The sequence below is a fragment of the Narcine bancroftii genome, chromosome 8 (genome assembly GCF_036971445.1).
Source record: "Narcine bancroftii isolate sNarBan1 chromosome 8, sNarBan1.hap1, whole genome shotgun sequence".
In the NCBI taxonomy this organism is placed as follows: Eukaryota; Metazoa; Chordata; class Chondrichthyes; order Torpediniformes; family Narcinidae; genus Narcine; species Narcine bancroftii.
The window spans coordinates 82,366,804-82,388,829 of record NC_091476.1 but is presented as its reverse complement, the minus strand read 5'-3'; the positions used below and the strand labels follow the sequence as shown (position 1 = coordinate 82,388,829).

The 22,026-nt window shown below is 47.9% G+C and overlaps 1 protein-coding gene across 1 annotated transcript in view; it reads left to right on the top strand.

The window, feature by feature from the left end:
* LOC138740977 (pannexin-3-like) overlaps positions 1-22,026 on the top strand; it is a 48,894-nt gene that overhangs the window by 15,683 nt on the left and 11,185 nt on the right. The window contains exon 3 of the mRNA XM_069894358.1: positions 11,319-11,536. Within this exon, the coding sequence (XP_069750459.1) occupies positions 11,319-11,536 (218 nt within the window). The remainder of the gene's footprint in view (positions 1-11,318; positions 11,537-22,026) is intronic.

The window sequence follows — 22,026 nt, the reverse complement described above, 5'->3', positions numbered from 1 at the left end:
TGCATATTTACTAATCCAATTCACCACCCCATCATCTAGATCATTAATGTATATAACGAACAACAATGGGCCCAATAAAGATCCCTGAGGCACACCACTGGTCACCGGCCTCCAACCTGACAGACAATTTTCCACTACCACTCTCTGGCCTCTCCCTTTCAGCCAATGTTCAATCCATTTGACTATCTCAAAATTTATACCTAAAGACTGCACCTTCCTAACTAACCTTCCATGTGGTACCTTATCGAAGGCCTTACTGAAGTCCATATAGACAACATCCACCACGCTACCCTCATCCACATTCCTAGTCACCTCTTCAAAAAATTCAATCAGATTGGTCAAACAGGACCTTCTGCCCACAAATCCGTGTTGAGTGCTCTTGATCAGACCCTGTCTATCCAGATAATTATAAGTACTATCTCTAAGAACTTTCTCCATTAATTTACCTACCACAGACGTCAAACTTACAGGCCGATAATTGCCAGGCTTCCTCCTTGAACCCTTTTTAAATAACGGAACCACATGCGCAATACACCAATCCTCCAGCACTATCCCCATCTCTAATGACATTTGGAAAATTACCGTCAGAGCCTCTGCTATTTCCTCCTTTACTTCTCTCAATGTCCTGGGGAAGATCCCGTCTGGTCCCGAAGACTTATCCACCTTTATATTCCTCAAAAGCCCTAACACTACATCTTTCATAATCACTATATTCTCCATATTTACCCAATTTGCTTTTTTTATCTCACATATCCCAATATCTTTCTCTTTGATGAATACCGATAAAATAAACTGTTCAATATCTCCCCCATTTCTCTAGGCTCCACACACAGTTTTCCACTCTGATTCTCTAAGGGACCAATTTTGTCTCTCGCTTTCCTTTTACCATTAACATATTTGTAGAACCCTTTTGGATTAATTTTCACCCTGCTTGCTATAGTCTCCTCGTACCTTCTTTTAGCTTTCCTAATTCCTCTCTTAAGATTCCTCTTACATTCAATGTATTTTTCAAACATCTCCTTAATTCCATGCTTCTTATACCTAATGTACGCCTCCCTTTTTCTTCGAACCAAGTTTCCAATATTCCTTGAAAACCACGGCTCTCTCCAACCTTTTGCCCCTCCTTTTAACCTAACAGGAACGTAAAGCTTTTGCACTCTCAAAATCTGATCTTTAAAAGACTTCCATCTCTCTACTACATCCTGCCTATAAAACAAATTGTCCCAATGCACACCCTGTAAGTCCTTTCGCATCTCCTCAAATCTAGCTTTTCCCCAATCAAAAACCTCAACCCTTGGCCCTGACTTATCTCTTTCCATAATGACATTGAAGCTGATGGCATTATGATCACTGGACCCGAAGTGCTCGCCAACACTAACCTCCGTCACTTGACCCATCCCATTTGCCAACAGTAGATCTAACACTGCTCCTTCTCTGGTCGGCACCTCTACATATTGTTGTAAAAAACTATCTTGCACACATTTCACAAACTCTAACCCATCCAGCCCTTTCACAGAATGCGTTTCCCAATCTATATGTGGAAAATTAAAATCTCCCATAATTACAACCCTGTGCTTATCACAAATATCCACTATCTCCCAACAGATTTGCTCCTCTAGGTCTCGGTCCCCTCCGGGTGGTTTATAATACACCCCTACAAGTGTAACCTCTCCTTTCCCACTCCTCAGTTCCACCCAAATAGCCTCTGTGGACGAGCCCTCTAATCTATCCTGCCTAAGCACTGCTGTAATATTCTCCCTGACAAGCAATGCAACACCACCTCCTCTTGCCCCTCCGACTCTATCACACCTAAAGCAACGAAACCCAGGGATATTCAGCTGCCAATCACATCCCTCCTGCAACCATGTCTCACTAATCGCTACCACTAATTGCATCAGTGACATTGAACCAGAGCCATCCACATCCTTTAGCTAAGGCCGTGGAAGCCATCAAGGTGAACAACCAATATGCTAACTGTCTTTTTGATTCAGGTTCAATGGAGAGCTTCATTCACCCAGACCTGGTCCAACGATGTGCACTTGCAATCTATCCAACTGACCAGAAAATTTCGCTGACCACAAGAGCCCACTCAACGGGCATCAAGGTGTATTATGTGGTGACTTTCAAAGTTCAGGGTATCAGATTTATGGGTTTTAAGTTATTAGTCCTGTCTCAACCGTGTGCTCCTGTATTGTTGGGGTTGGATTTTCAATGCCATTTTAAATCGATGTCACTGCATTACGGGGGTCCCCACACCCCACTCTCTATCTGCCATTCCACTTCAGATACCTCCTGCGGGTGACAGCCCATGCCAGTCCCCGTGCCCCGAACCAGACGCTCCACTTGTAGTCTCTCCATTCTTCGAATCGATCCTCCAACACTCTTCGCCAACCTTACTCCCGGCTGGAAACCGATTGCCACCAAGAGCCGGCAGTACAGCTTCGAGGACATGAAATTCATTAAAAGTGAGGTACGCAGACTGCTGGATGAGGGCATCAATGAACCCAGCACAATTCCCTGGATGGCGCAGGTAGTAGTCATGAAGAACGGGGAGAAGCTGCGGATGGTGGTTGACTACAGCTAAACGGTCAACCGCTTCACAGTCTTAGACGCTTACCCACTCCTGCGAATCACGGATGTGGTGAATCAGATCGCCCAATACCGTGTGTTTTCCACCATCGACTTTTGATCAGCCTACCACCAGCTCCTAATCCATCTGGAGGACCACCCCTTCACGGCCTTCGAAGCGGACAGGCACTTGTACCAATTCCTCAAGGTCCCCTTTGGTGTCACTAATGGAGTCGCGGTCTTCCAGCGGGAAATGGACTGGATGGTGGACCAGAACAGGTTAACAGCTACATTCCCGTATCTGGATAATGTCACCATCTGTGGCTATGACCCACAAGACCACAACTCCAACCTTGAGAGATTCTTCCAAACCGCAAACCGGCTGAACCTAACCTATAATTTCAAGAAATCTGTGTTCCGGAGCATTCACCTTGCAATTCTAGGTTGCGTGGTGGAAAACAGGGTGGTAAGGCCAGATCCTGACTGCATGCACCCTCTCATGGACCTCCCACTGCCCCAAACCTAGAAGGCACTCAAACGCTGCCTGGGGCTTTTTTCTTATTACATCCAATGGGTCCCACAGTGCACTGACGAGGCATAGCTACTAATAAAGTCCACCTCTTTTCCCTTGTCAGCGGAAGGGAAGTATCTTCTATTGCCTTCAAGTCAGACATCGCTGTGGCCACCCTGCATGCCGTAGACGAATTGATACCCTTCCAGGTAGAGAGAGATGCTTCTGACTTTGCACTGGCAGCCATTTTAATCCAAGCCAACAGGCCAGTTGCCTTCTTTTCTAGAATCCTCCAGGGCCCAGAAATCCAACACTTCTCTGTCGAGAAGGAGGCCCAGATCATCGTAGAGGCCATACGTCATTGGAGACGCTACCTCGCTGGCAGGCGCTTTACACTGCTGACCGACCAACGCGCTGTCTCATTTATGTTTAGCAGCAACAAGCGGGGTAAGATCAAAAATGACAAAATTGCCAGGTGGAGAATCGAGCTCTCTACCTTTAACTATGACATGCTGTACTGGCCTGGCAAATTCAATGATCCACCCGATCCCCTTTCCCATGGGACATGCACTAGCTCCATGAGGAGCTCTGCCACCCAGGGGTCACCAGGTTTGCCCACTTTGTAAAGGCCCGCAACCTGCCCTATATGGTCAAGGTGATGACCTGAGCCTGCCCCGTCTGCGCTGAGTGCAAGCCCAATTTCTTCCAGCCCGAGAAGACCCATGTCATAAAAGCCACCCGGCCCTTCGAACGTCTCAAGGGGCCCTTACCTTTCACAAACCATAACACCTATATTCTCACAGTGGTGGATGACTACTCCCACTTCCCATTTGCTATTCCCTGCTCGGACATGACCGCCTCCAGAGTCATAAATGCACTCCACAGCACCTTTACCATTTTCAGGTACCCCAGTTAAATCCACAGTGATCATGGGTCCTCATTTATGAGTGATGAGCCGAGACAGTATCTTCTAGTGCGCAGTATTGCTTCGAGCAGGACCCTAGCTACAACCCACGCGGTAACGGGCAGGTCGAAAGGGAGAATGCCACTGTCTGGAAAGCGATCATGCTTTCCCTCTGGTCTAAAGGCTTCCCCACCACTTGCTGGCAGGATGTCCTCCCAAATGCCCTACATTCCATCAGGTCTCTGTTATGTACTGCCACCAACGCTACCCTGCAAGAATGCATGTTCTTGTTCCCACGGAAGTCGGAATCGGAAATGACCACACCAGCTTGGCTAATGGTTCCTGGACCTGTCCTGCTGAGATGTCATGTCCAGTACTCAAGAAATGACCCCCTAGTGGACTGGGTAACACTGCTACATGCAAACCCGCACTATGCTTATATCGAGTACCCGGACGGACGGGAGAACACGGCCTCATTAAGGGACCTGGCCCAAGCCAGATCTAACATTGTAATGTTCGTTCCCCAACCTTCCTCCAACTCTCCCCCAAGTAACATGCTGAGAAAGCTGGACAAGCAGCAGTACGGAGATGACGACAGCAGTAGACGGGACCAGCTGCAGCTCACAGATAACGACAGCTGTGGACTAGGGCTACCCGCACCGACCCTCAGAGATACCAAGGACGATCATGTCTTGCCCCCTGCCAGCTACTCCGATTCCGGCACAACTGCGGTCATGTCGGACAATCAGGCCACCCATCCATGACAGCCCGTAACCCCTGCATGTTATCCTCCCCTTGTTTTGGAATCCAAAGAAAGGGTTCACCTTTGCTGTTCCCCTCCATACAGACTACGAACTATTAAGAACTCAGAAAAACCACCACTCTGTAACAAACTCCCCCCCCCCCCCGCTATTTTTTACCCACCCCGGGATCAGTTCTCAAAGAAGGAGTGTATGGGATCCTATCACCTCTGTATATATTTGTATATAGTGATAGTGATTGGCTGAGAGTCGTAACCACACCTACTGGCCAGAACAAAAGGTGCTGCACCTAACCAGACCCAGGTCAGTCTGGACTGGTTGACCTCGATATACAACGCTCCAATCTTTTGGTAATAAAAGCCTTGGTTTGAGTCATTCAACGCCCTACACAACCATATTCAAATTTTATAGGAGCACAGTTACAGTCTGGATCTGCATATGCCGCCACCCTGTCTCCCCTGTCTATCCTTCTACTGAGGGAGGGGAGGGGGGTCCATTCCAGCCCAATCAAGTAAAATCAAGAAAAATGCAGCAGAACAGGTGGCAGCCGTCAGGCCGTGACAAATCCCTAATGGTTCCCAAACTTTGTTGTGGGTGGTTGAATGTCATACATAATTGTGTTCTGTGAGTGCAGGGTGGAGGGTGGGGAGGGGTGAAACCATTCAGATGCAACCATGAATTTTGTACATAATGGATAACTGTAATTTGTGACTGATTACTGGAAACTGTTTCAGTTTGAAAATCTATAAATAAAATATTCCAAAAAATAGAACCGAGGGATCTGGAAACACAGATACATAATTCCTTGAAAGTGACGTCACAGGTGGATAGGGTTGTAAAGAGAGGTTTTGTCATCTTGGCCTTCATAAATCAAAGTATTGAGTACATGAGTTGGGATGTTATGGTAAGTTGTACAAGATATTAGTATGGCCACATTTGGAATATTGTGAGCAATTTTGGTCACCTAACTGCAGGAAAGGTATCAGTAAGATAGAAAGAGTGTACAGAAGATACACTAGGATGTTACCTGGACCTCAAGAACTGAGTTACAGGGAAAGGTTAAAGAGATCAGGACTTTTCTCCCTGGAGTGTAGAAGAATGAGGGGAGATTTGATAGAGGTATTTAAAATTATGAGGGAGATAGACAGAACAAATGTAGACAGGCTTTTTCCACTGAGGGTAGGTGAGATACAAATCAGAGGACATGGGTTAAGGGTGAAAGGGGAAAGTTTAGGGGAAACATGAGGAATAACCTTCACACAGAGAGTGGTGGAGGTACCAGCTGAAGTGGTGAACATGGGCTCAATTTTAACATTTAAGAAGAATTTGGGCAGGTCCATGGATGGGAGAGGTATGGAAGGATATGGACTGGGTGCAGATCAGTGGGACTAGGCAAAAAAAAATGATTCGGCACAGACTAGAAGGACCAACGGGGCCTGTTTCTGTGCTGTAAATGTTCTATGATTCTATGGAATTGGTTGCACAATTTCAAAGGCATCTTTAGGGTTCCATTGAACCTTTGCTCGGAGAGTCACTTGGCAATCTCCTGCGAAGAACCAGCAGCACCCACCTTACAGAGAAATAAAATGGAGGATTTAATCTGCAGAGATGTTTGAAGTGAAAAGGACAGAATCAGCTGACGCAGTTCAGACTGAAGCTGTCACGGTACATTTTGGAAGTCGACAAAGATGAGAGTCTGTGAGTACATGTGTGTGGGATTATGTGTGTGTGGAAGTGCATGTGTCAGTATGTGTGTGTGCGAGTGTGTGTGAGTACATGAGTGTGGGAGTGTGTGTGTGTAAATATGTGTGTGTGGGAGTGTGTGTGTGAGTACGTGTGTGTGCGAGTGTGAGTACATATGTGTGCGAGTGAGTGCAGGAGTACATGTGTGTATGAGTATGTGTGTGTGAGTACATGTGTGTGAATGCGTGTGTGCAAGTACGTATGTGTGTGAGTACGTGTGTGGGAGTGGGTGTGTGAGTACGTGCGTGTGTGCGAGTATGTGTGTGAGTATGTGTGCAAGTAGATATGAGTGTGAGTACATGTGTGTGCGAGTATGTGTGTGTACGTTTGTGTGAGTATTTGTGTGTCAGTACGTGTGTGCGACTAGGTGTGTGTGTGTGCAAGTATGTGCACGTGTGAGTATGTGTGGGAGTGTGTGTGGGAGTGTGTATGTGAGTACGTGAGCATGTATGTGTGAGTACATGTGTGTATGTGTGTATGAGTACGCGTGCATGTGAGTACGTGTGGGCATGCATGTGGGGGAGTGTGTGTGTGCGAGTGCACATGGGAGTGCTTGTGTGAGTGCATGTGTGAGTGCATGTGTGAGTGCATGTGGATGTGTGTGTGTGCGAGTACATGTGGAAGTGTGCGTGTGTGAGTATGTGTGCACGTGTAAGTGTGTATGAGCATGTGTGTGTGAGATCAAGTGCGTGTGGGAGTGAGTGTATGTGTGTGAGAGAGAGTGGGAATGTGCGAGTGTGCATGAGTTGGATGTTGCACATGGAAGGTGTTGGGCTGGAGAGTTGTTACCTGGTTGTCTAAACTCAGGCCCACTCCCACAGGTCTGGTCTAATCTCAGTCCCACTCTAACAGGTCTGGTCTAAACTCAGGACAACTCCCACAGGTCTGGTCTAATTTCAGTCCCACTCCCACAGGTCTGGTCTAATCTCAGGCCCACTCCCACAGGTTTGGTCTAAACTCAGGCCAACTCCCACAAGTCTGGTCTAATCTCAGACCCACTCCCACAGGTCTGGTCTAATTTCAGTCCCACTCCCACAGGTCTGGTCTAATCTCAGGCCCACTCCCACAGGTTTGGTCTAAACTCAGGCCAACTCCCACAAGTCTGGTCTAATCTCAGACCAACTCCCACAGGTCTGGTCTAATTTCAGTCCCACTCCCACAGGTCTCGTCTAATCTCAGTCCCACTCCCACAGGTTTGGTCTAAACTCAGGCCAACTCCCACAAGTCTGGTCTAATCTCAGTCCCACTCCCACAGGTCTGGTCTACACTCAGACCAACTCCCACAGGTCTGGTCTAATTTCAGTCCCACTCCCACAGGTCTGGTCTAATCTCAGTCCCATTCCCACAGGTTTGGTCTAATCTCAGGCCCACTCCCACATGCCTGGTCTAATCTCAGTCCCACTCCCACAGGTCTGGTCTAATTTCAGGCCCACTCTCACATGTCTGGTCTAATCTCAGGCCCACTCCCACAGGTCTGGTCTAATCTCAGGCCCAATCCCACACATTTGGTATAATCTCAGTACCACTCCCACAGTTCTGGTCTAATCTCAGTCCCACTCCCACAGGTCTGGGCTAATCTCAATCCAATTCCAACAGGTCTGGTCTAATCTCAGGCCCACTCCCACAGGTCTGGTCTAGTCCCAGATTTCCTTGAATTTATGGCTTTTGAAGTGATTTCACAAAGACAAGAAAGCATTTCTGCACAGAAATAATGTTGGGATGACAGAGTTTGTCAGATTTGAATGGAAAGCAGACATCATAGGAAATATTGCAAACTAAAGGAAATGAAATTGAATTTCAGGTCAAGCACAATCTTACTGAATGAGAACAGGCATAAAGGCCTAATCTGTGTCCTTGTGTTCTGCTTTTCTGGATTTTGGTTCATTCCTCATTGCATCGTGTGCACTGTGTTCCTCGTTGAAGAAAAATCTGAAAGCAGTTGTTAGAAACAGAATTACCTTTAAAGAAATTGCTCGAGACAAAAATTGAGAACAAAGAACATTTATTATACAACAGTGCAAAGTTGGGTGCTTCCCCTTACCCTGGGAATACACACATACACTGGGGCTCACCCAACTTTTATACAGTTTATCTCAGTATAGGAATAACCCCCCACCCCCCCTTACATTCTTCTGCCTCCTGCTGGAGAGGTTTGGCATTAGGCAATCCTGCCTGTCTACAAGCTGTTTCTGTGCACTTGGAGGACCAGGGGGTATCCTGTCGGTGTCTTCTCATGTCATTATCCCCATTGTCCTTATTCACAACCTTGCCCTTGTCCCCATTCACACCTCTCAGAGCTACAGTCTCTTCATATGCAGAGTTCGCTAATCCTGTCTAGGGTTTACTAGTTTAATATACATAACTTGATAAATCTGTGTAAGGCTTACTAATTATATATGTAGAACTGGCTAATACTGTCTAAGGTTTTCTAATTATTTATGCAAGCCTTGCTAATTCTATCTGGGGCTTGGAGACCCTTATCCCGTTCAGACTAACTCTACTTCTATCATCAATTGTCTGTCCTTATCTCCTTCAGTTAGTGAACTTGCTGCTTCTCTAGGAGATTCTTATCTTACTCAGACAGTGTCAGCTTCCTGCCCTCTAATAATATCCATGTCTCATGTTGTTTGTACTGGCTTCATTCATTTACTTATGTATCAATTTTATTTTCTTCATTTCTTCATGTTCATATTGCAATATCAGTTTTTCTCATCTCTCACACAGTGATCCCCAAACGCTGAAACAGAGGTTGATTCACAAACGCTCTTGCACTGCTGAGCAACATGCCTTTGCAATTTCAACATTGGTAGTTGCCTTCACCAGCCACAACTGCCACTCGCTCTGCGCATATGCTAGGGATTCTTCTCAGATGTCCTGCTCCCTGGGGATAAGAGTGGAAGGATCAATGATACCTCTGAGAGATTCACTTGTGCTGACTGTAAGGAATTTACATCTTCCACTGGATGATCTGGTGTCATCCTACTGACCTTTGGAAGCTGCCACAGGGGTCAAAAGAGCCAAAGAGATGTTTATGAGCATGAGAGAATAAATTGAAGGGGGTGGAATTACTCTGTTGGGGGCTGGCATGGTCTGCTGGCTGAATGGTCTCCTCCATGTCTGTCATTAGCCCCTTTCACTCTTGCATTCCATTAAATTGGCCATTCAGTGTCCTGGGTTAGGAACCGGGGTTTGGCTTTTCACACAACCACTCCTAACTGGGACACTGAACACTTCCACACTTGCAAAGAGCCATCCTGGGGTTAGGATTGTTCAACCTTCTACCGGTGATGTCATGACGCATCGAGCAATGGTGGACCTGCCCTAAATCCTGATCAATGTATTTTGATCTTATATTTGATCAAAATGAATCATGCCTAATTATAAATGAATTAAACTTTATGTACAACACGGTTTGAGCTCTTCACCTCCTGTTGTAGTTGTACCGACCTATACAAACCTTTACAAAGGACTGTGGGAAAGTGATAGTAATAAATAGCAATAGCGAACAATTTTTAAACAGCGTGGGAACATTGGCACTATCACAAGGGAAAAAGTGATGGTGGACCTGCCCTCCCAGAAAGGGCTGTATGACCACCCGCAGCAAGGGACCATTCATGGAGGGGGTTTCTCTGCTGCATGGAATTCTGGGAAGTCAGGTCCGCCATTGCTTTTTCCCACGGTCATTATAAATTGTACACTGTAACACTACAAACTTTCCCACGCTGTTCAAAAATTGTCCACTATGGCTATTTATTTCCTCTCTCTCCTGCTGCGACTTTCCCATGGCAAGGTTTATACCTTCATTTTAATCTTTTCTTCCTTCACGTTCTTGAAATCATGCAAAAACTTGGGTCATTTTAATCCCACAATGCAATTGCCTGTTTCACACTTGTCTGATTGCAACGCCAGCCTGTGCAAGCGCCGGAGATTGTACTAGGGGTCGAGGCTGTCAATCCCTGACGTGAGATGATGTCATCTGACGCCGATGTTGAGCTGATTTTGCTTTCACACTTGAAACTTTAAAGGCCGATTGGCGGTTAATTCCTGGGATCACTTGCAAGTGTTTAAGGGGTTATTGTTACATCTAAATTTTGTCTTCATTTAAAAATGTTAGATTTAAAATGCTTCCGTAGCTGTGACTGAGGTTACCCAGGCACCTGGTGGCCTGCGCACACTCTTGATCTTCTTCTCTTGTACAGGTCCCTTTTCTCTGTCTGCACTTGGTATAATGGTATAATTAGGGCTGCATGGTTAATGTAGCAATTAGCATAACATCTTTACAGAACCAGCAATCGGGACTGGACTGGGGTTCGAATCCTGCACTGTCTGTAAGGACAGTGCAGTTCCTTCTCCCCATGTCTGCGTGAATTTTCTCCGAGGTCTCTAGTTTCCTCCCACTGTTTAAAATGTACCGGGAGTGAAGGTTAATTGGGTGTCACAGACTCATGGGCTTAAATGGCCTGTTAACATGCTGTATATCTAATGTTACAACCTAGCCCAGCAGCAATAAAAATTATGAAAACAATGGTTTCTTCAAAACAATAGTTCTTATTAATAGCTATTAACAATATAAAATATTACTTAACTCTAAACTTCAATCTAACTTAACTCCACTATGTGCATATTTGTGTGGCAGGTCCCAAAACCATTACAGTTCAGGCATAATTCTGAAGAGATGATTTTAAAGTTCCGTTTACTAAAATAATATATTTTATAACTAAAGATTAATAATAGCATGATTCCATCACTAAATAACTAAGGCTCTCTTGTTGGAGGGGCCCCCATGCTCGCTGCTGACACAGGGTCTCACAGTGGCTCATTTACTTTACAGGTATTTCCCTACTCACTGCTGGGTATCGCCGTGACCATGTACCTTCCCAGTCTCATCTGGAAAGTGTTTGTTTCTCCACTTCTGGCTGCGGACCTGCTCTTTATTATTGACGAGTTGGATAAAGCTTACAATCGGTCAATTAAAGTGGCTCAACTGATTCTGAAGAAATATGAGAACAACCCCAATGCCAAGAGTCTGATCCAGGAGGAAGTGAACAGGTAGAACCGATAATGCTCCATTCCGAGAAGCAGTTTGTTTCCTGAATGGAAGCCACTCTATAAAGGAAGGTGGTTGATGAGGTTTACTGACCATCAGCATACCTTGGACAAGGGTGGATGAGAGATTTCCACAACCCGGAGGTCCTGTTCTTCAAACGTGCACCCAACTCCCTGAACCCTCCTTGCAGAACCTCATCAGCCTTCCTACCCACACAACATCTGGTTGCTCAGCGTCTCTCTGAAGAATCCCACGAACTCGATCTGAGACATTCCACAGCCTGGCAGCTGGGAGGCAACATACCATCCGGAATTCTCGATCTCATCCACAGAACCTTTTATCTGTTCACCCAGCTACGGAACCCCCCATGACTGCAGCTCGCCTCCTCTTCCCCCTTCCCTTTGCAACCACATTGTCAGAGACCTGACTTCCATAGGTTTCCCCCTTCAACAGTATACAAAACCGTGCATGGGTTATTGAGGGTGCCCCATACTTCCTGCCTGGTCCCTTTCCCTCTCCTGACTGTCACCCATCTGCCCTCCTCCTGCCTCCTAGGTGTGAGAGTGTCCCTGTAATTCCTGTCTATTCCCTTCCCCCCCCACCGACACCCAAATAATCTGGAGTTCATCCACTCCAGCCTATTCACCTCTACCTTTGACCCTCTCATTTATCAATATATTATCAGCCTCCATCCATCACTGCCAGTAAAGGAGTTTGCACATTCTCTCTGTGTCTGCATAGATTTTCCCCAAGGGCCCCGGTTTCCTCCCACCAAATGTACTGGGAGTGTTGATTAATTGGGTGTAAATTAGGTGGCTCGGAAATGATCTGTCATTGTACTGTAAGTCTAAATAAATAAAAGAGGTGGGGGAGTGGCACTGCTGATCAGGGATACTATCACAGCTGCAGAAAATGGGGACATTGTGTCTACTGAGTCAGTGTGGGTGGAAGTAGGAGCAGAAAGCAGGCAATAATCCGACTGGGTGTAGATTACAGGCTCCCCAATAGAAAGAGAGAAATCAAGGAGCAGATCCAGAGGCAGAGATTGTGATCTGTGATTTTAACTTTCCCCATATTGATTGGCACCATCTTAAAGGGAAGAGTTTAGATGGAGTGGAATTTGTTAAGTGTGTTCAGGAAGGTTCCCTGACACCACATAATGACAGGCCGACTGAAGGAGAGGGTATGCTTGACCTGGCATTGGGCAGGTGTCAGGTGTCAGATCTCTCAGTGGTGAACATTTTGGAGAAAGTGATCGCAACTCTCTCTCTCTCTCCATTATAACAGCGCTGGAGAAAGGCAGGAATTGACAATTTAGGGAAAATTTAATTGGGGTAGGGGAAAATCTGGTTCTATTGGCTAGGATCTTGGCAGCATAAATTGGGGACAAGTGTACGCAGGGAAATGTGTGGCAAAAACATGGCAAATGTTCAGGGAATATTTGCATGGCACTCTGCTCAAGTAGTAAGGTGGAAGAACCATGGTGTCAAGGGATGTAGGGAATCTGGTTAAGGAAAGAAAAGCTTACCAGAGGTTGAAGTCGATAGCTCCAGAGATTGCTGGGAAAGAGCTTAAGGAAGGATTGTGGGGAGCTAGAAGGGGCCATGAGATCACCTTGACAAGCAGGAAAAGGAAAACTCCAAAGGCATTCTACGATTATGTGAAGAGTATGAGGCTGAGCCATGTGACGACCCATCAGGAGGTAGAAGGAATCCTTACTGATTCAGTATTCACCAGAGAAAAGGCCCTTGGCAATTGTGATGACTGAAATGCTTGAACATGTCGACATTAAGAGGATGCATTGGAGCTTTTTAAAAGCCTGAATTTAGCTGAGTCCACTAGCGCCAAATGATATATATCCAAGGCTACTGTTTGGGAAGGAGGAGATGTTAAGCCAATGGCGATAATGTTCACATCATCACTGGTGACAAAAGTACCAGAGGATTGTTAATGCTGTTCCATTGTTCAAGAAAAGGAGCCGAGATTCATTCATTCTGGTGCCTTACTGTCCGGCGTGGGCAATCAAGTCTCCCCACCCATCACGATCTCTTTCTCTCCCAATTGTTGCCGCCCCCATTCTCCTTCGGTGAAGGCTCCATCTTTGAGTTGAGATTGTAGTTGATGTTGAGTTCATGATTAGAAAAGGGAAAAATACCAAAGCGGTTTCCCATTGGCTTCTTCAGTTGCAGCATTGATTCACTATCAATAAGACCAGACGGCTGGAGTTGCTGGGCAACAGGCCATTAATACCATAAGACTTGGACTGTCCTGTTCTGGCCCGATCCCTGAGGGAAGGACTTGGCTTAACTGCCTTTAATAGTGAATTCCAGGAGGTGGAGTCACCGAGGGAAGTATACACATGAACCGTACATATACCCAGTGCCTGTAACCAAGTAACAGCCACCATACAGTGGTGGATCACCACATTCACCCCCTCTTTTAAAAAGAAAGTCCTGGGAAGGGGGTAAGTCCAGTGTCCATCACAGGTCCAGCCGGTCCTGTGGTCCTCTGTTCTTTGTGGACCATCGTGGTGCCAGCTGGCAGTTCCCAGTTGGGTGGGACTATGTCAGCAGCTGGTATACCCGACCCGGGGGCGACAAGTCAGGGTGGGGTGATGGGGATTGGCCATGGTGGTCGTAGCAGCTGGTGCATGGGTTGGGGTAGGGTGCCCAGATGCAGGAGGCTCGGTGGGTGTGGGAAGTGGTCTCAGAGTCTCCTCCTCAGGCCAGGTCTCGGGCAGAAACTGTGTTCTCACGTCCATCAGGGTATGCCACATAGGCATACTAGGAGGAGGTGGACCTTCTCGACCAGGGGGTCGGTCTTGTGGCCCCGTACATGCCTCCTGAGTAGGACTGGGCCTGGTGACATCAGCCAGGATGGTAGAGTTGTCCCCAGTGCTGAGATGTCGCATTGATGGAAGGACACAGGAGGGATCTGATTGCATTGAGGACATCGGGAAGGACTTCCTGCCACTGGGAGATGGGTAGACCTCTGGACTTTAATGCTAAAAGGACTGCCTTCCATACCGTAACATTCTCCTGCTCCACCCAGCCATTCCTCCAGGCTTATAGCTCGTGGTTCTACTGGTGGCTATAACCTGCATCAGAAGGTAGTGTTGCAGCTCATTGCTCAGGTACCCAAATAGGGTAAAGATGCTGTGTAGAGTCTTTTTAATGGAGGCCGTGGTCATATCTGGGCAGGGGATGGTGAAGGGGAAACAGGAGAACTAATCAACAATGTTGAGGAAGTACAAGTTCTGACTGGATGAGGGCAGGGCCTTTTGAAATCCACACTCAGGTGGTTGAAGGATCAAGTAGCCTTGATCAGATGTGACTTGTTGGGCTTTTGGTAGAAATGTGGTTTGCATTCGGTGCAAACCTGGCAGTTTCTAGTCAGGGTCTGGACAATGTTGATGGAGTGGGGAGGTTTTTGGCCCTGACAAAATGAAAAAGTCTAGTGACCCCAGGGTGGCAGAGATTGTGGTGCCAGGTGGAATGTGAGCTGGTGCACGTCCCCCTGGTCAAGGCATCAGGCCGGTATAGGATGTCATATTTATAGGTGGAGAGTTCTATCCTCCACCTCAAGGATTTTATCGGTTTTGATTTTACCCCACTGTTGCAGAACATGAATGCGACTGCACGTTGGTCAGTCAGCAAGGATAAATCACTTACTGGCCAGCTAGTGCCTCCAGTGGCGGACCGCCTCAACGATTGCCTGAGCCTCCTTCTCAGTGGAGTGTCAGACCTCAGGGCTGTGGAGGGTGCGGGAGAAGAATGCTACCGGTCTGTCCACTTGGTTGAGAGTGGCTGCTAGGGCGAAATCGGAGGCATTGGTCTCCACTTGGAAGGGGGTGGACTCTTCCACGGTGTGCATTGTGGCCATGGCGATGTCCCCTTTGACGCAGGTGAAGGACCCCTGAGTTTCTGCCGTGAGTGGGAAAGATGTGGCCTTCACCAGCGGTGATTGGGAACCCACTGTGCATAATAAGAGAAAAACCCAAGGCACCTCTTCAGGGCTTCGAGGCTGAGAGGCAGAGGGAATTCCACCAGGGGACGCATGGGGTCGGGGTCTGCCTTGCAATCTGGGGTGAGGTTAGCGATGGGGCGGAGGGGGGGTGGTACCTGGAGGATGGAGAGTCCGCAGGTCAGACGCTGTGGGTAGGACGTGGTGTGCCCATTGGTCACATGTGGAGAGGGGGCAGGCAGATTAAAGGTTGGTGGTGTTGGACATTGAGAGGAGAATGGGGCCCATCAAATTGAGATGGCACTGGGAGTCCAGCCCCAGGATTACTAGCGCGCAGAGCTGGTCATGACCAACAGTTTAAAATGGTCATAAGTAGCGCCCCATACAGTTAGTGATACCGTGCAGTAGCCCAGACTCACGGCCGACTGTGCCCTGGATGCCAGGGATCAGGGATATCTTGCAACTCTATGGACTCACCATGAGTGAATGGTCCTGCACTACATCAAGGCAAAACTTTTGGTGCTGCTGCCGTCAAACAGGTGATGGGGAGTCCATTTACTTCAACCTCTCTCATCAAGCGAGAGAGTTGGTGAGGGCTGTGCTGATCAAGAGTAATGGAAGCCAGTACCTGGTCGTAGTCAGAATCGCTGTCAGTATTGGACCGGTGACATGAACGCCTGCGGCTCGGGGCTGGGAAGATGGGGGCTTCCCCAACGTGCATGCAGTGCTGTTGTTCGGGGACAGAGGTGATGGCTGAATTGACTGTAGCGTGAATAAAAGGTCTCACGACTGGAGGGAGAACAAATGCTTTTATTAGCTTATAACTAAGGGTAGGGTCTCACAGTCATCTTCGGAAGGTTTCTGGGTTTAGGTGGGAAACTCGGGTTATATGTGAGCAGATTGGGGCAGGGCCAGCCATCAGCACAACACACTACCAGTGAATCCCAGTTCACTGCAGTGACCCTTTCCTGTAGAATTTAGGGTCTATGAATGAAAACAGAGAAAAAAAAATTGAAAAATATACAGTTATTTACAAATTTACAGGTTTAAGTGGTCCGGGGATCTGGAGATCCTGGTGAAGCATCCAAGGGACCTTGGACTCCTTGAGTTTCCTGGTACCCTTGTGAGGGACGAGAGGTGAGCAGGGTCTCCAGCTCAATGGTGGAGGTGGATGCACTTTCCTCCTGAACCGGATTCCCTGAGGCCCTGTCTGGGAGTGGCGAGAATGAGTTCCATGGCTCGCAGGGCACTTGAGGCAATGGACCCTCTGTTCCGGTGGGTGCCAGGTCCCTGATGGAGATGGTGACCTCTCTGCCATCCAGGTACTCCACTTAGGTGTACCTGGGTTTGGCGTGGAGCATTTTCACCCTTTCCACCAGGGGGTCGGTCCTGTTTCTCCTCACGAGCTTCCTGAGAAGGACTGGACCAGGAGTGATGGGCCAGGTTGGGAGTGTAGTTCCCAATGCCGATTTTCTCTCGAAATTGAATAGGAGCTCGTGAGGAGTAGCGTTGGTTGCGGTACATGGTAGCAACCAGATGGAATGGAGTGCAATGGGAAGGACTTCCTGCTGGCATGAATCTGGAAGGCCTTTTGACTTCAGGGCCAGTTTGACAGCCTTCCACACTGTGGCGTTCTCCTTTTCAACCTGCCCATTCCCCCGGGGGTTGTAGCTAGTAGACTTGCTGGTTGCGATGTCCCTCGCCAGCAGGTACTGACGTAGCTCATCACTCATAAAGGATGAGCCCCAGATGCTATGAATATAGTTGGGATACCCGAACAAGGCGAAAATGGAATCTAGGGCCTTTATGACTGTCAAAGAGGACGTGACTGGACATGGAATGGCGAACGGGAAATGGGAATACTCATCAATGACAGAGAGGAAGAAAGTGTTCCTGTTCGTGGAGGGGAGAGGACCCTTAAAATCAACACTGAGCCGTTCAAAGGGCCTGGATGACTTGATCAGGTGTGCCTTCGTGGGGCAGTAGAAGTGCGCAGACCTGGCCAAGACCTGGTCATTTCCTTGACTTTTTTTTTCTCTGTTTTCATTCATAGACCCTAAATTCTACATGGAGTAGGGCAGATCACATGCCTTGACAAAATGAGCCATGCGGGTAACCCCTGGATGGCAGAGCTCATTATGCAGAGACCACAGTTGACCAATATGTGCAGAGGCACAGCTTCCTCTGGATAAGGCATCCGGGGGGGTCATTAAGAGCTCCTGGCCAATAAGCAATGTTATAATTGTAGGTGGAGAGCTCGATCCTCCACCTAGCAAACTTGTAATTTTTGATTTTTCCCCTCTTGACATTATTAAACATGAATGTAACTGAGCACTGGTCAGTGAGGAGCATAAATTTCCTACCAGCCAGATTGCGTCTCCAGTGCCTCATGGCTTCTACAATGTCTTGAGCCTCCTTTTCCACAGAGTGGTTCCAGAGCTCATGGCCTTGTAATGTCCAAGAAACAACCAGCCTGCTCACCTAGTTGAGGGTAGCGGCCAGGGCCACGTCCGAAGTGTCGCTTTCGCAATGTGGTTCCGGAGGTAGTTAAAAGCCATTTGGGCTTCAGCCGAGAGGCGGAAATTAGTGGCTTTTAAGAGAGGATGAACCTTATCAGCATACTGAATCCACTGGGCATAATATGAGGAAAAACCCCAGCCTTTGTGGTCCTGGGACCGGGGAGCTCTAACAGGGGGAACATCCTATTGGGATCAGGCCAATGATGTCATTCTCCACCATGTAGCCAAGGATAGCCCGACATTTAGTCCTGAACACACACTTGTCAGAGTTATAAGTGAGGTTCAGGGCTTTCATCATTTGGAGAAAACTCTGGAGGTTGATGTCATGGTCTTCCAAGCTGTGGCAACAGATGGTGACATTATCGAGGTAGGGGAAGGTAGCCTTCAACCTATACTCATCCACCATTCTGTCCATCTGCCTCTGGAAGATAGAAACCCCGTTAGTGATACTGAAAGGGACCCTCCGGAATTGATAGAGACGACTGTTAGCCTCAAATGCCATATACGGATGGTCCTTGGAACACATTGACAGCTGGTGATTAGCAGCTTTCAGGTCGAATACACCCAATACTGCGCAATATCATTCACCATGTATGAAATTCAAGGGAGGGGATATGTGTCCAGGAGTTTATAGAGACTATAGTTTGGCTATAGTCAATTACTCGCCTGGACTTGTTTTCCCTTTTACCACTATCACTTGTGCTCTACACGGGCTGGTGCTAAGTTCGATGATACTTTCGTTGAGCAGATGTTGTGTCTCAGACTTTATGAAATCTTGGTCTCCCGTGATGTACCTCCTGCCCTTGGTAGCAATAGGTTTGCAGTCTGGGGACAGATTCGGGAAGAGGGGAGGAGGGTAATTATTCAATGTGGAGAGGCTGCATGTAGGTTCTGATTTTAGGGGCCCTCCATTCCGAACTGTTACGGGGGGGAGGGGACCAGAATACGCTGAGGACATGTTTTTAAGGTGTCACAGGAAGTCCAGACCCAACAACACTGGCGCACACAATCCATCAAGTATATACAGACGAAATTTACAGAATTCCCCCCTTCAAATGACAGATACAATGCATAGAATGTGAATGAGATGCAAGGAATATGTGATAACTGGAAGGATACATCTTTAGGTTGTATTCTTATACAGTCTGTGAGTCTATGAAGCTTTCAGTAGAGCCTGTGTCAATTAGGCATTTAGTGGAGAGTCCATTTACCTTCACTGTCACTATGGAGCTGCTAAGCTGGTGAGGTCTGTCCTGATCCAGAACCATCGAGGCAAGGACCCCGGGGACTCCATATTCCTCACTTGAATGGCCCCCACTGTCCTGGGTTACCCTGTGTGGGTAAGATGGCGTCGATCTTCTGGCACGGCAAGATGGCCACCCTCCTTCCTCCTCTGATGATGATGGTGCCGAGTTTGAATTTGGGTCACAGAAAGATGGTCACCGATCTTTTTTGTGTCGTTTCCTCACTGCCACCTTTCATCGGCATGTAGCGCAAGTGGGCTCAGGTGAGTTCAGGACAGCTTGGGGCTGGAATTGGATCCAGGAGTGGTGCAGGTCGTGGACTTCCCTGGACTTCGCCTCGCATGGCAAACCCTCACCAAATGCCCTTTCTTGACACAGCTGGAACACACAGAGATTTTAGCTGGGCAACGAGATCGGGGATGCTGGCTCTTTCCACAGAAAAATCACTCCCTTACGCGGGAGTGCTCCCTATCACGGAAAATGGCATCTGTTAGGGTTGGAAAAGCAGGAGCAGCCAGTCCTTGGAAGGGGTCACCTGGGTGAGCGAGTTCACTAGCATTGAGGTCATTGTACTTGAGCTTGGCCTGTTCTAGCGACTTGGCCAGTTCAACATGGCTAGCCAAGTCCTTCTTACCCGACTCGAGCATTCGCTGCCTCATGTACCTCGAGGGGACCCCCGCGACTAGAGTGTCCTGGATCTGCTGTTCTTCACGAACGCGGCCCATAGCTTCGTACCTGCACTTCTTGCCGAGTGTCCACAGATCCAGCAGGTAATCATTGATTATCTCTCCTGGCCGTTGGCGACATAGAGCGAGTTGATGTCTCGCTAGAACCTTGTTTTTTGACTTCAGGAACTGACCCTTCAACACCTCGATGGCAGCATCAAATGTAGAGCAGTTCCTGATGACTGCATATCCTTTCATTCCTACCCTCGAAACAAGTGCGGACCTCCTGAGTTGTGGAAGACGTCTCTGGTCGCGTTCAGGTAGGCCTGGAACCAGTACGTGAACTCCTCAGCTGCCTCGGGGGGATAGAGGGTCTATCAGCACCATACCTGGCTTGAGTAGCGCTTCCATCGTTTGGGGAATACGCTAATAAAATTGTAACATGAATAAAAGCTCTCATGACCGGAGGGAGAACAAACACTTTTATTAGCTTATAACTAAAGGTAGGGTCTCACAGTTGTCTTCAGAAGGGTTCTGGTTTAGGTGGGAAACCAGGGTTATATGTGAGCAGATGGGGGCGGAGCTGGGAGTGAGGCCATCCATCAGCACAACACACTACCAGTGAATCCCAGTTCACTGCAGTGACATCAGTCAAGATGGCTGTCCCCACTGCCCGAATGCGACGCTGCTCAGGAGGGGACATCTGGGCTTGCATATTTCAGCATGGTGCCCTTTCTTCCCACACCCTGAGCCCACCGCTTCTTTGGCTGAGCAGCGCTTCCAGGGGTGCTTCAGTTGGCTACAGTAGTAGCACTTCAGGGGCTCGGTGAAGGCAGCTGCAGCAGAGTGGGACCCCCGCGTCCCAGGATGGCGTTGCCTGCATTCTCCATGAGGCAGCCTCATTGTCAAATGCAAAAGAGTCTGAGTTACGAGCTCCATCCAGTGTTTTAGTGACCTCGTCAGCCCTTTCCAAGGTTAGTTTATCGAGTTCCAGTAGCTGCTGGATATAGTCTGAGCGGACGTCCGTTACTCAGAATCCCAGACGAGCTGGTCTGTGTCGACTTCTGCAGTCACGTCTTTACAGCCGCTCCATGCCCGAGTTCGTGCAGGGCCCAAATGTACTCCTCGAGGGGCTCACCGAGCCATTGCTTGTGCATCATGAGGAGGTGCCTGGCGTAGACCGCGTTAGTCTTGGGGCTGTACCTGCTTTGGCGTTTGACTTTGTCAAACCTCGTGCAACCTCTGATGATGGGGTAGGCCTGATGGCCGACTCCCAATTGCACCAAGCACAGTTTGTCGTGGTCGGTATTCACGACTTGAGTGCTGGCAGGAAGTCATTGAAGCAGATAAGCCAGAGCTCGAATTGGTTTGGGGTATCAGGTGTTTGCAGATCTACATGTAGTTTGTCCAGCTTCAGCAGGTTGTCCATTGCAAAAAAAAAATTATGGTATTAAAAGTATCAATAATACCAGACAGTTGGAGTTGCTGGACGACAGGCTATTAATACCATAAGACTTGGACCATGTTCCTGTTCTGGCCCAATCCCAGGACTTGTACTGAGAGAAGGATTTGACTTAACTGCTTTTATTAGGGGATTCCATCGGGTGGAGTCACCGAGGGAAGGCGGGCCAGTCATACATATGAACCAAATGTATACCCAGTGCCAGTAACCAAGTTACACCATTCAGTGGTGGATCACAGCAAGATCTGTACTGGACGGGTAACCCTGGCCATTGATCAGCAGATTCATCTGCCCAGTGTTTTTATAGCTTTACAACAATAAATTCCAATTTGTAGAATCTGCTGGTAAAAACCATCTGCCACCTGCAACCCATGGTTTCACACGTGACCCTGACTGGAGGCTAAACAGGTCCTACACCTTGCCCAAGTGTGAGCTGCAGGGTATCGGATGGAAGAAGCACCTTACACTTCCTTTTGCTGAGCAGTTATACAGCACTGACATGGGTGGAGTAGAGGAAACCATGAAATTATGGACCAGTGGCAGACAAATTAGTGGAGAAGATTCTGAGACACAGGATTTACAAGCATTTAGATTAGGGATAGTTAGCATGAACCTGATTGAATTCTTTGAGGTTGTAAC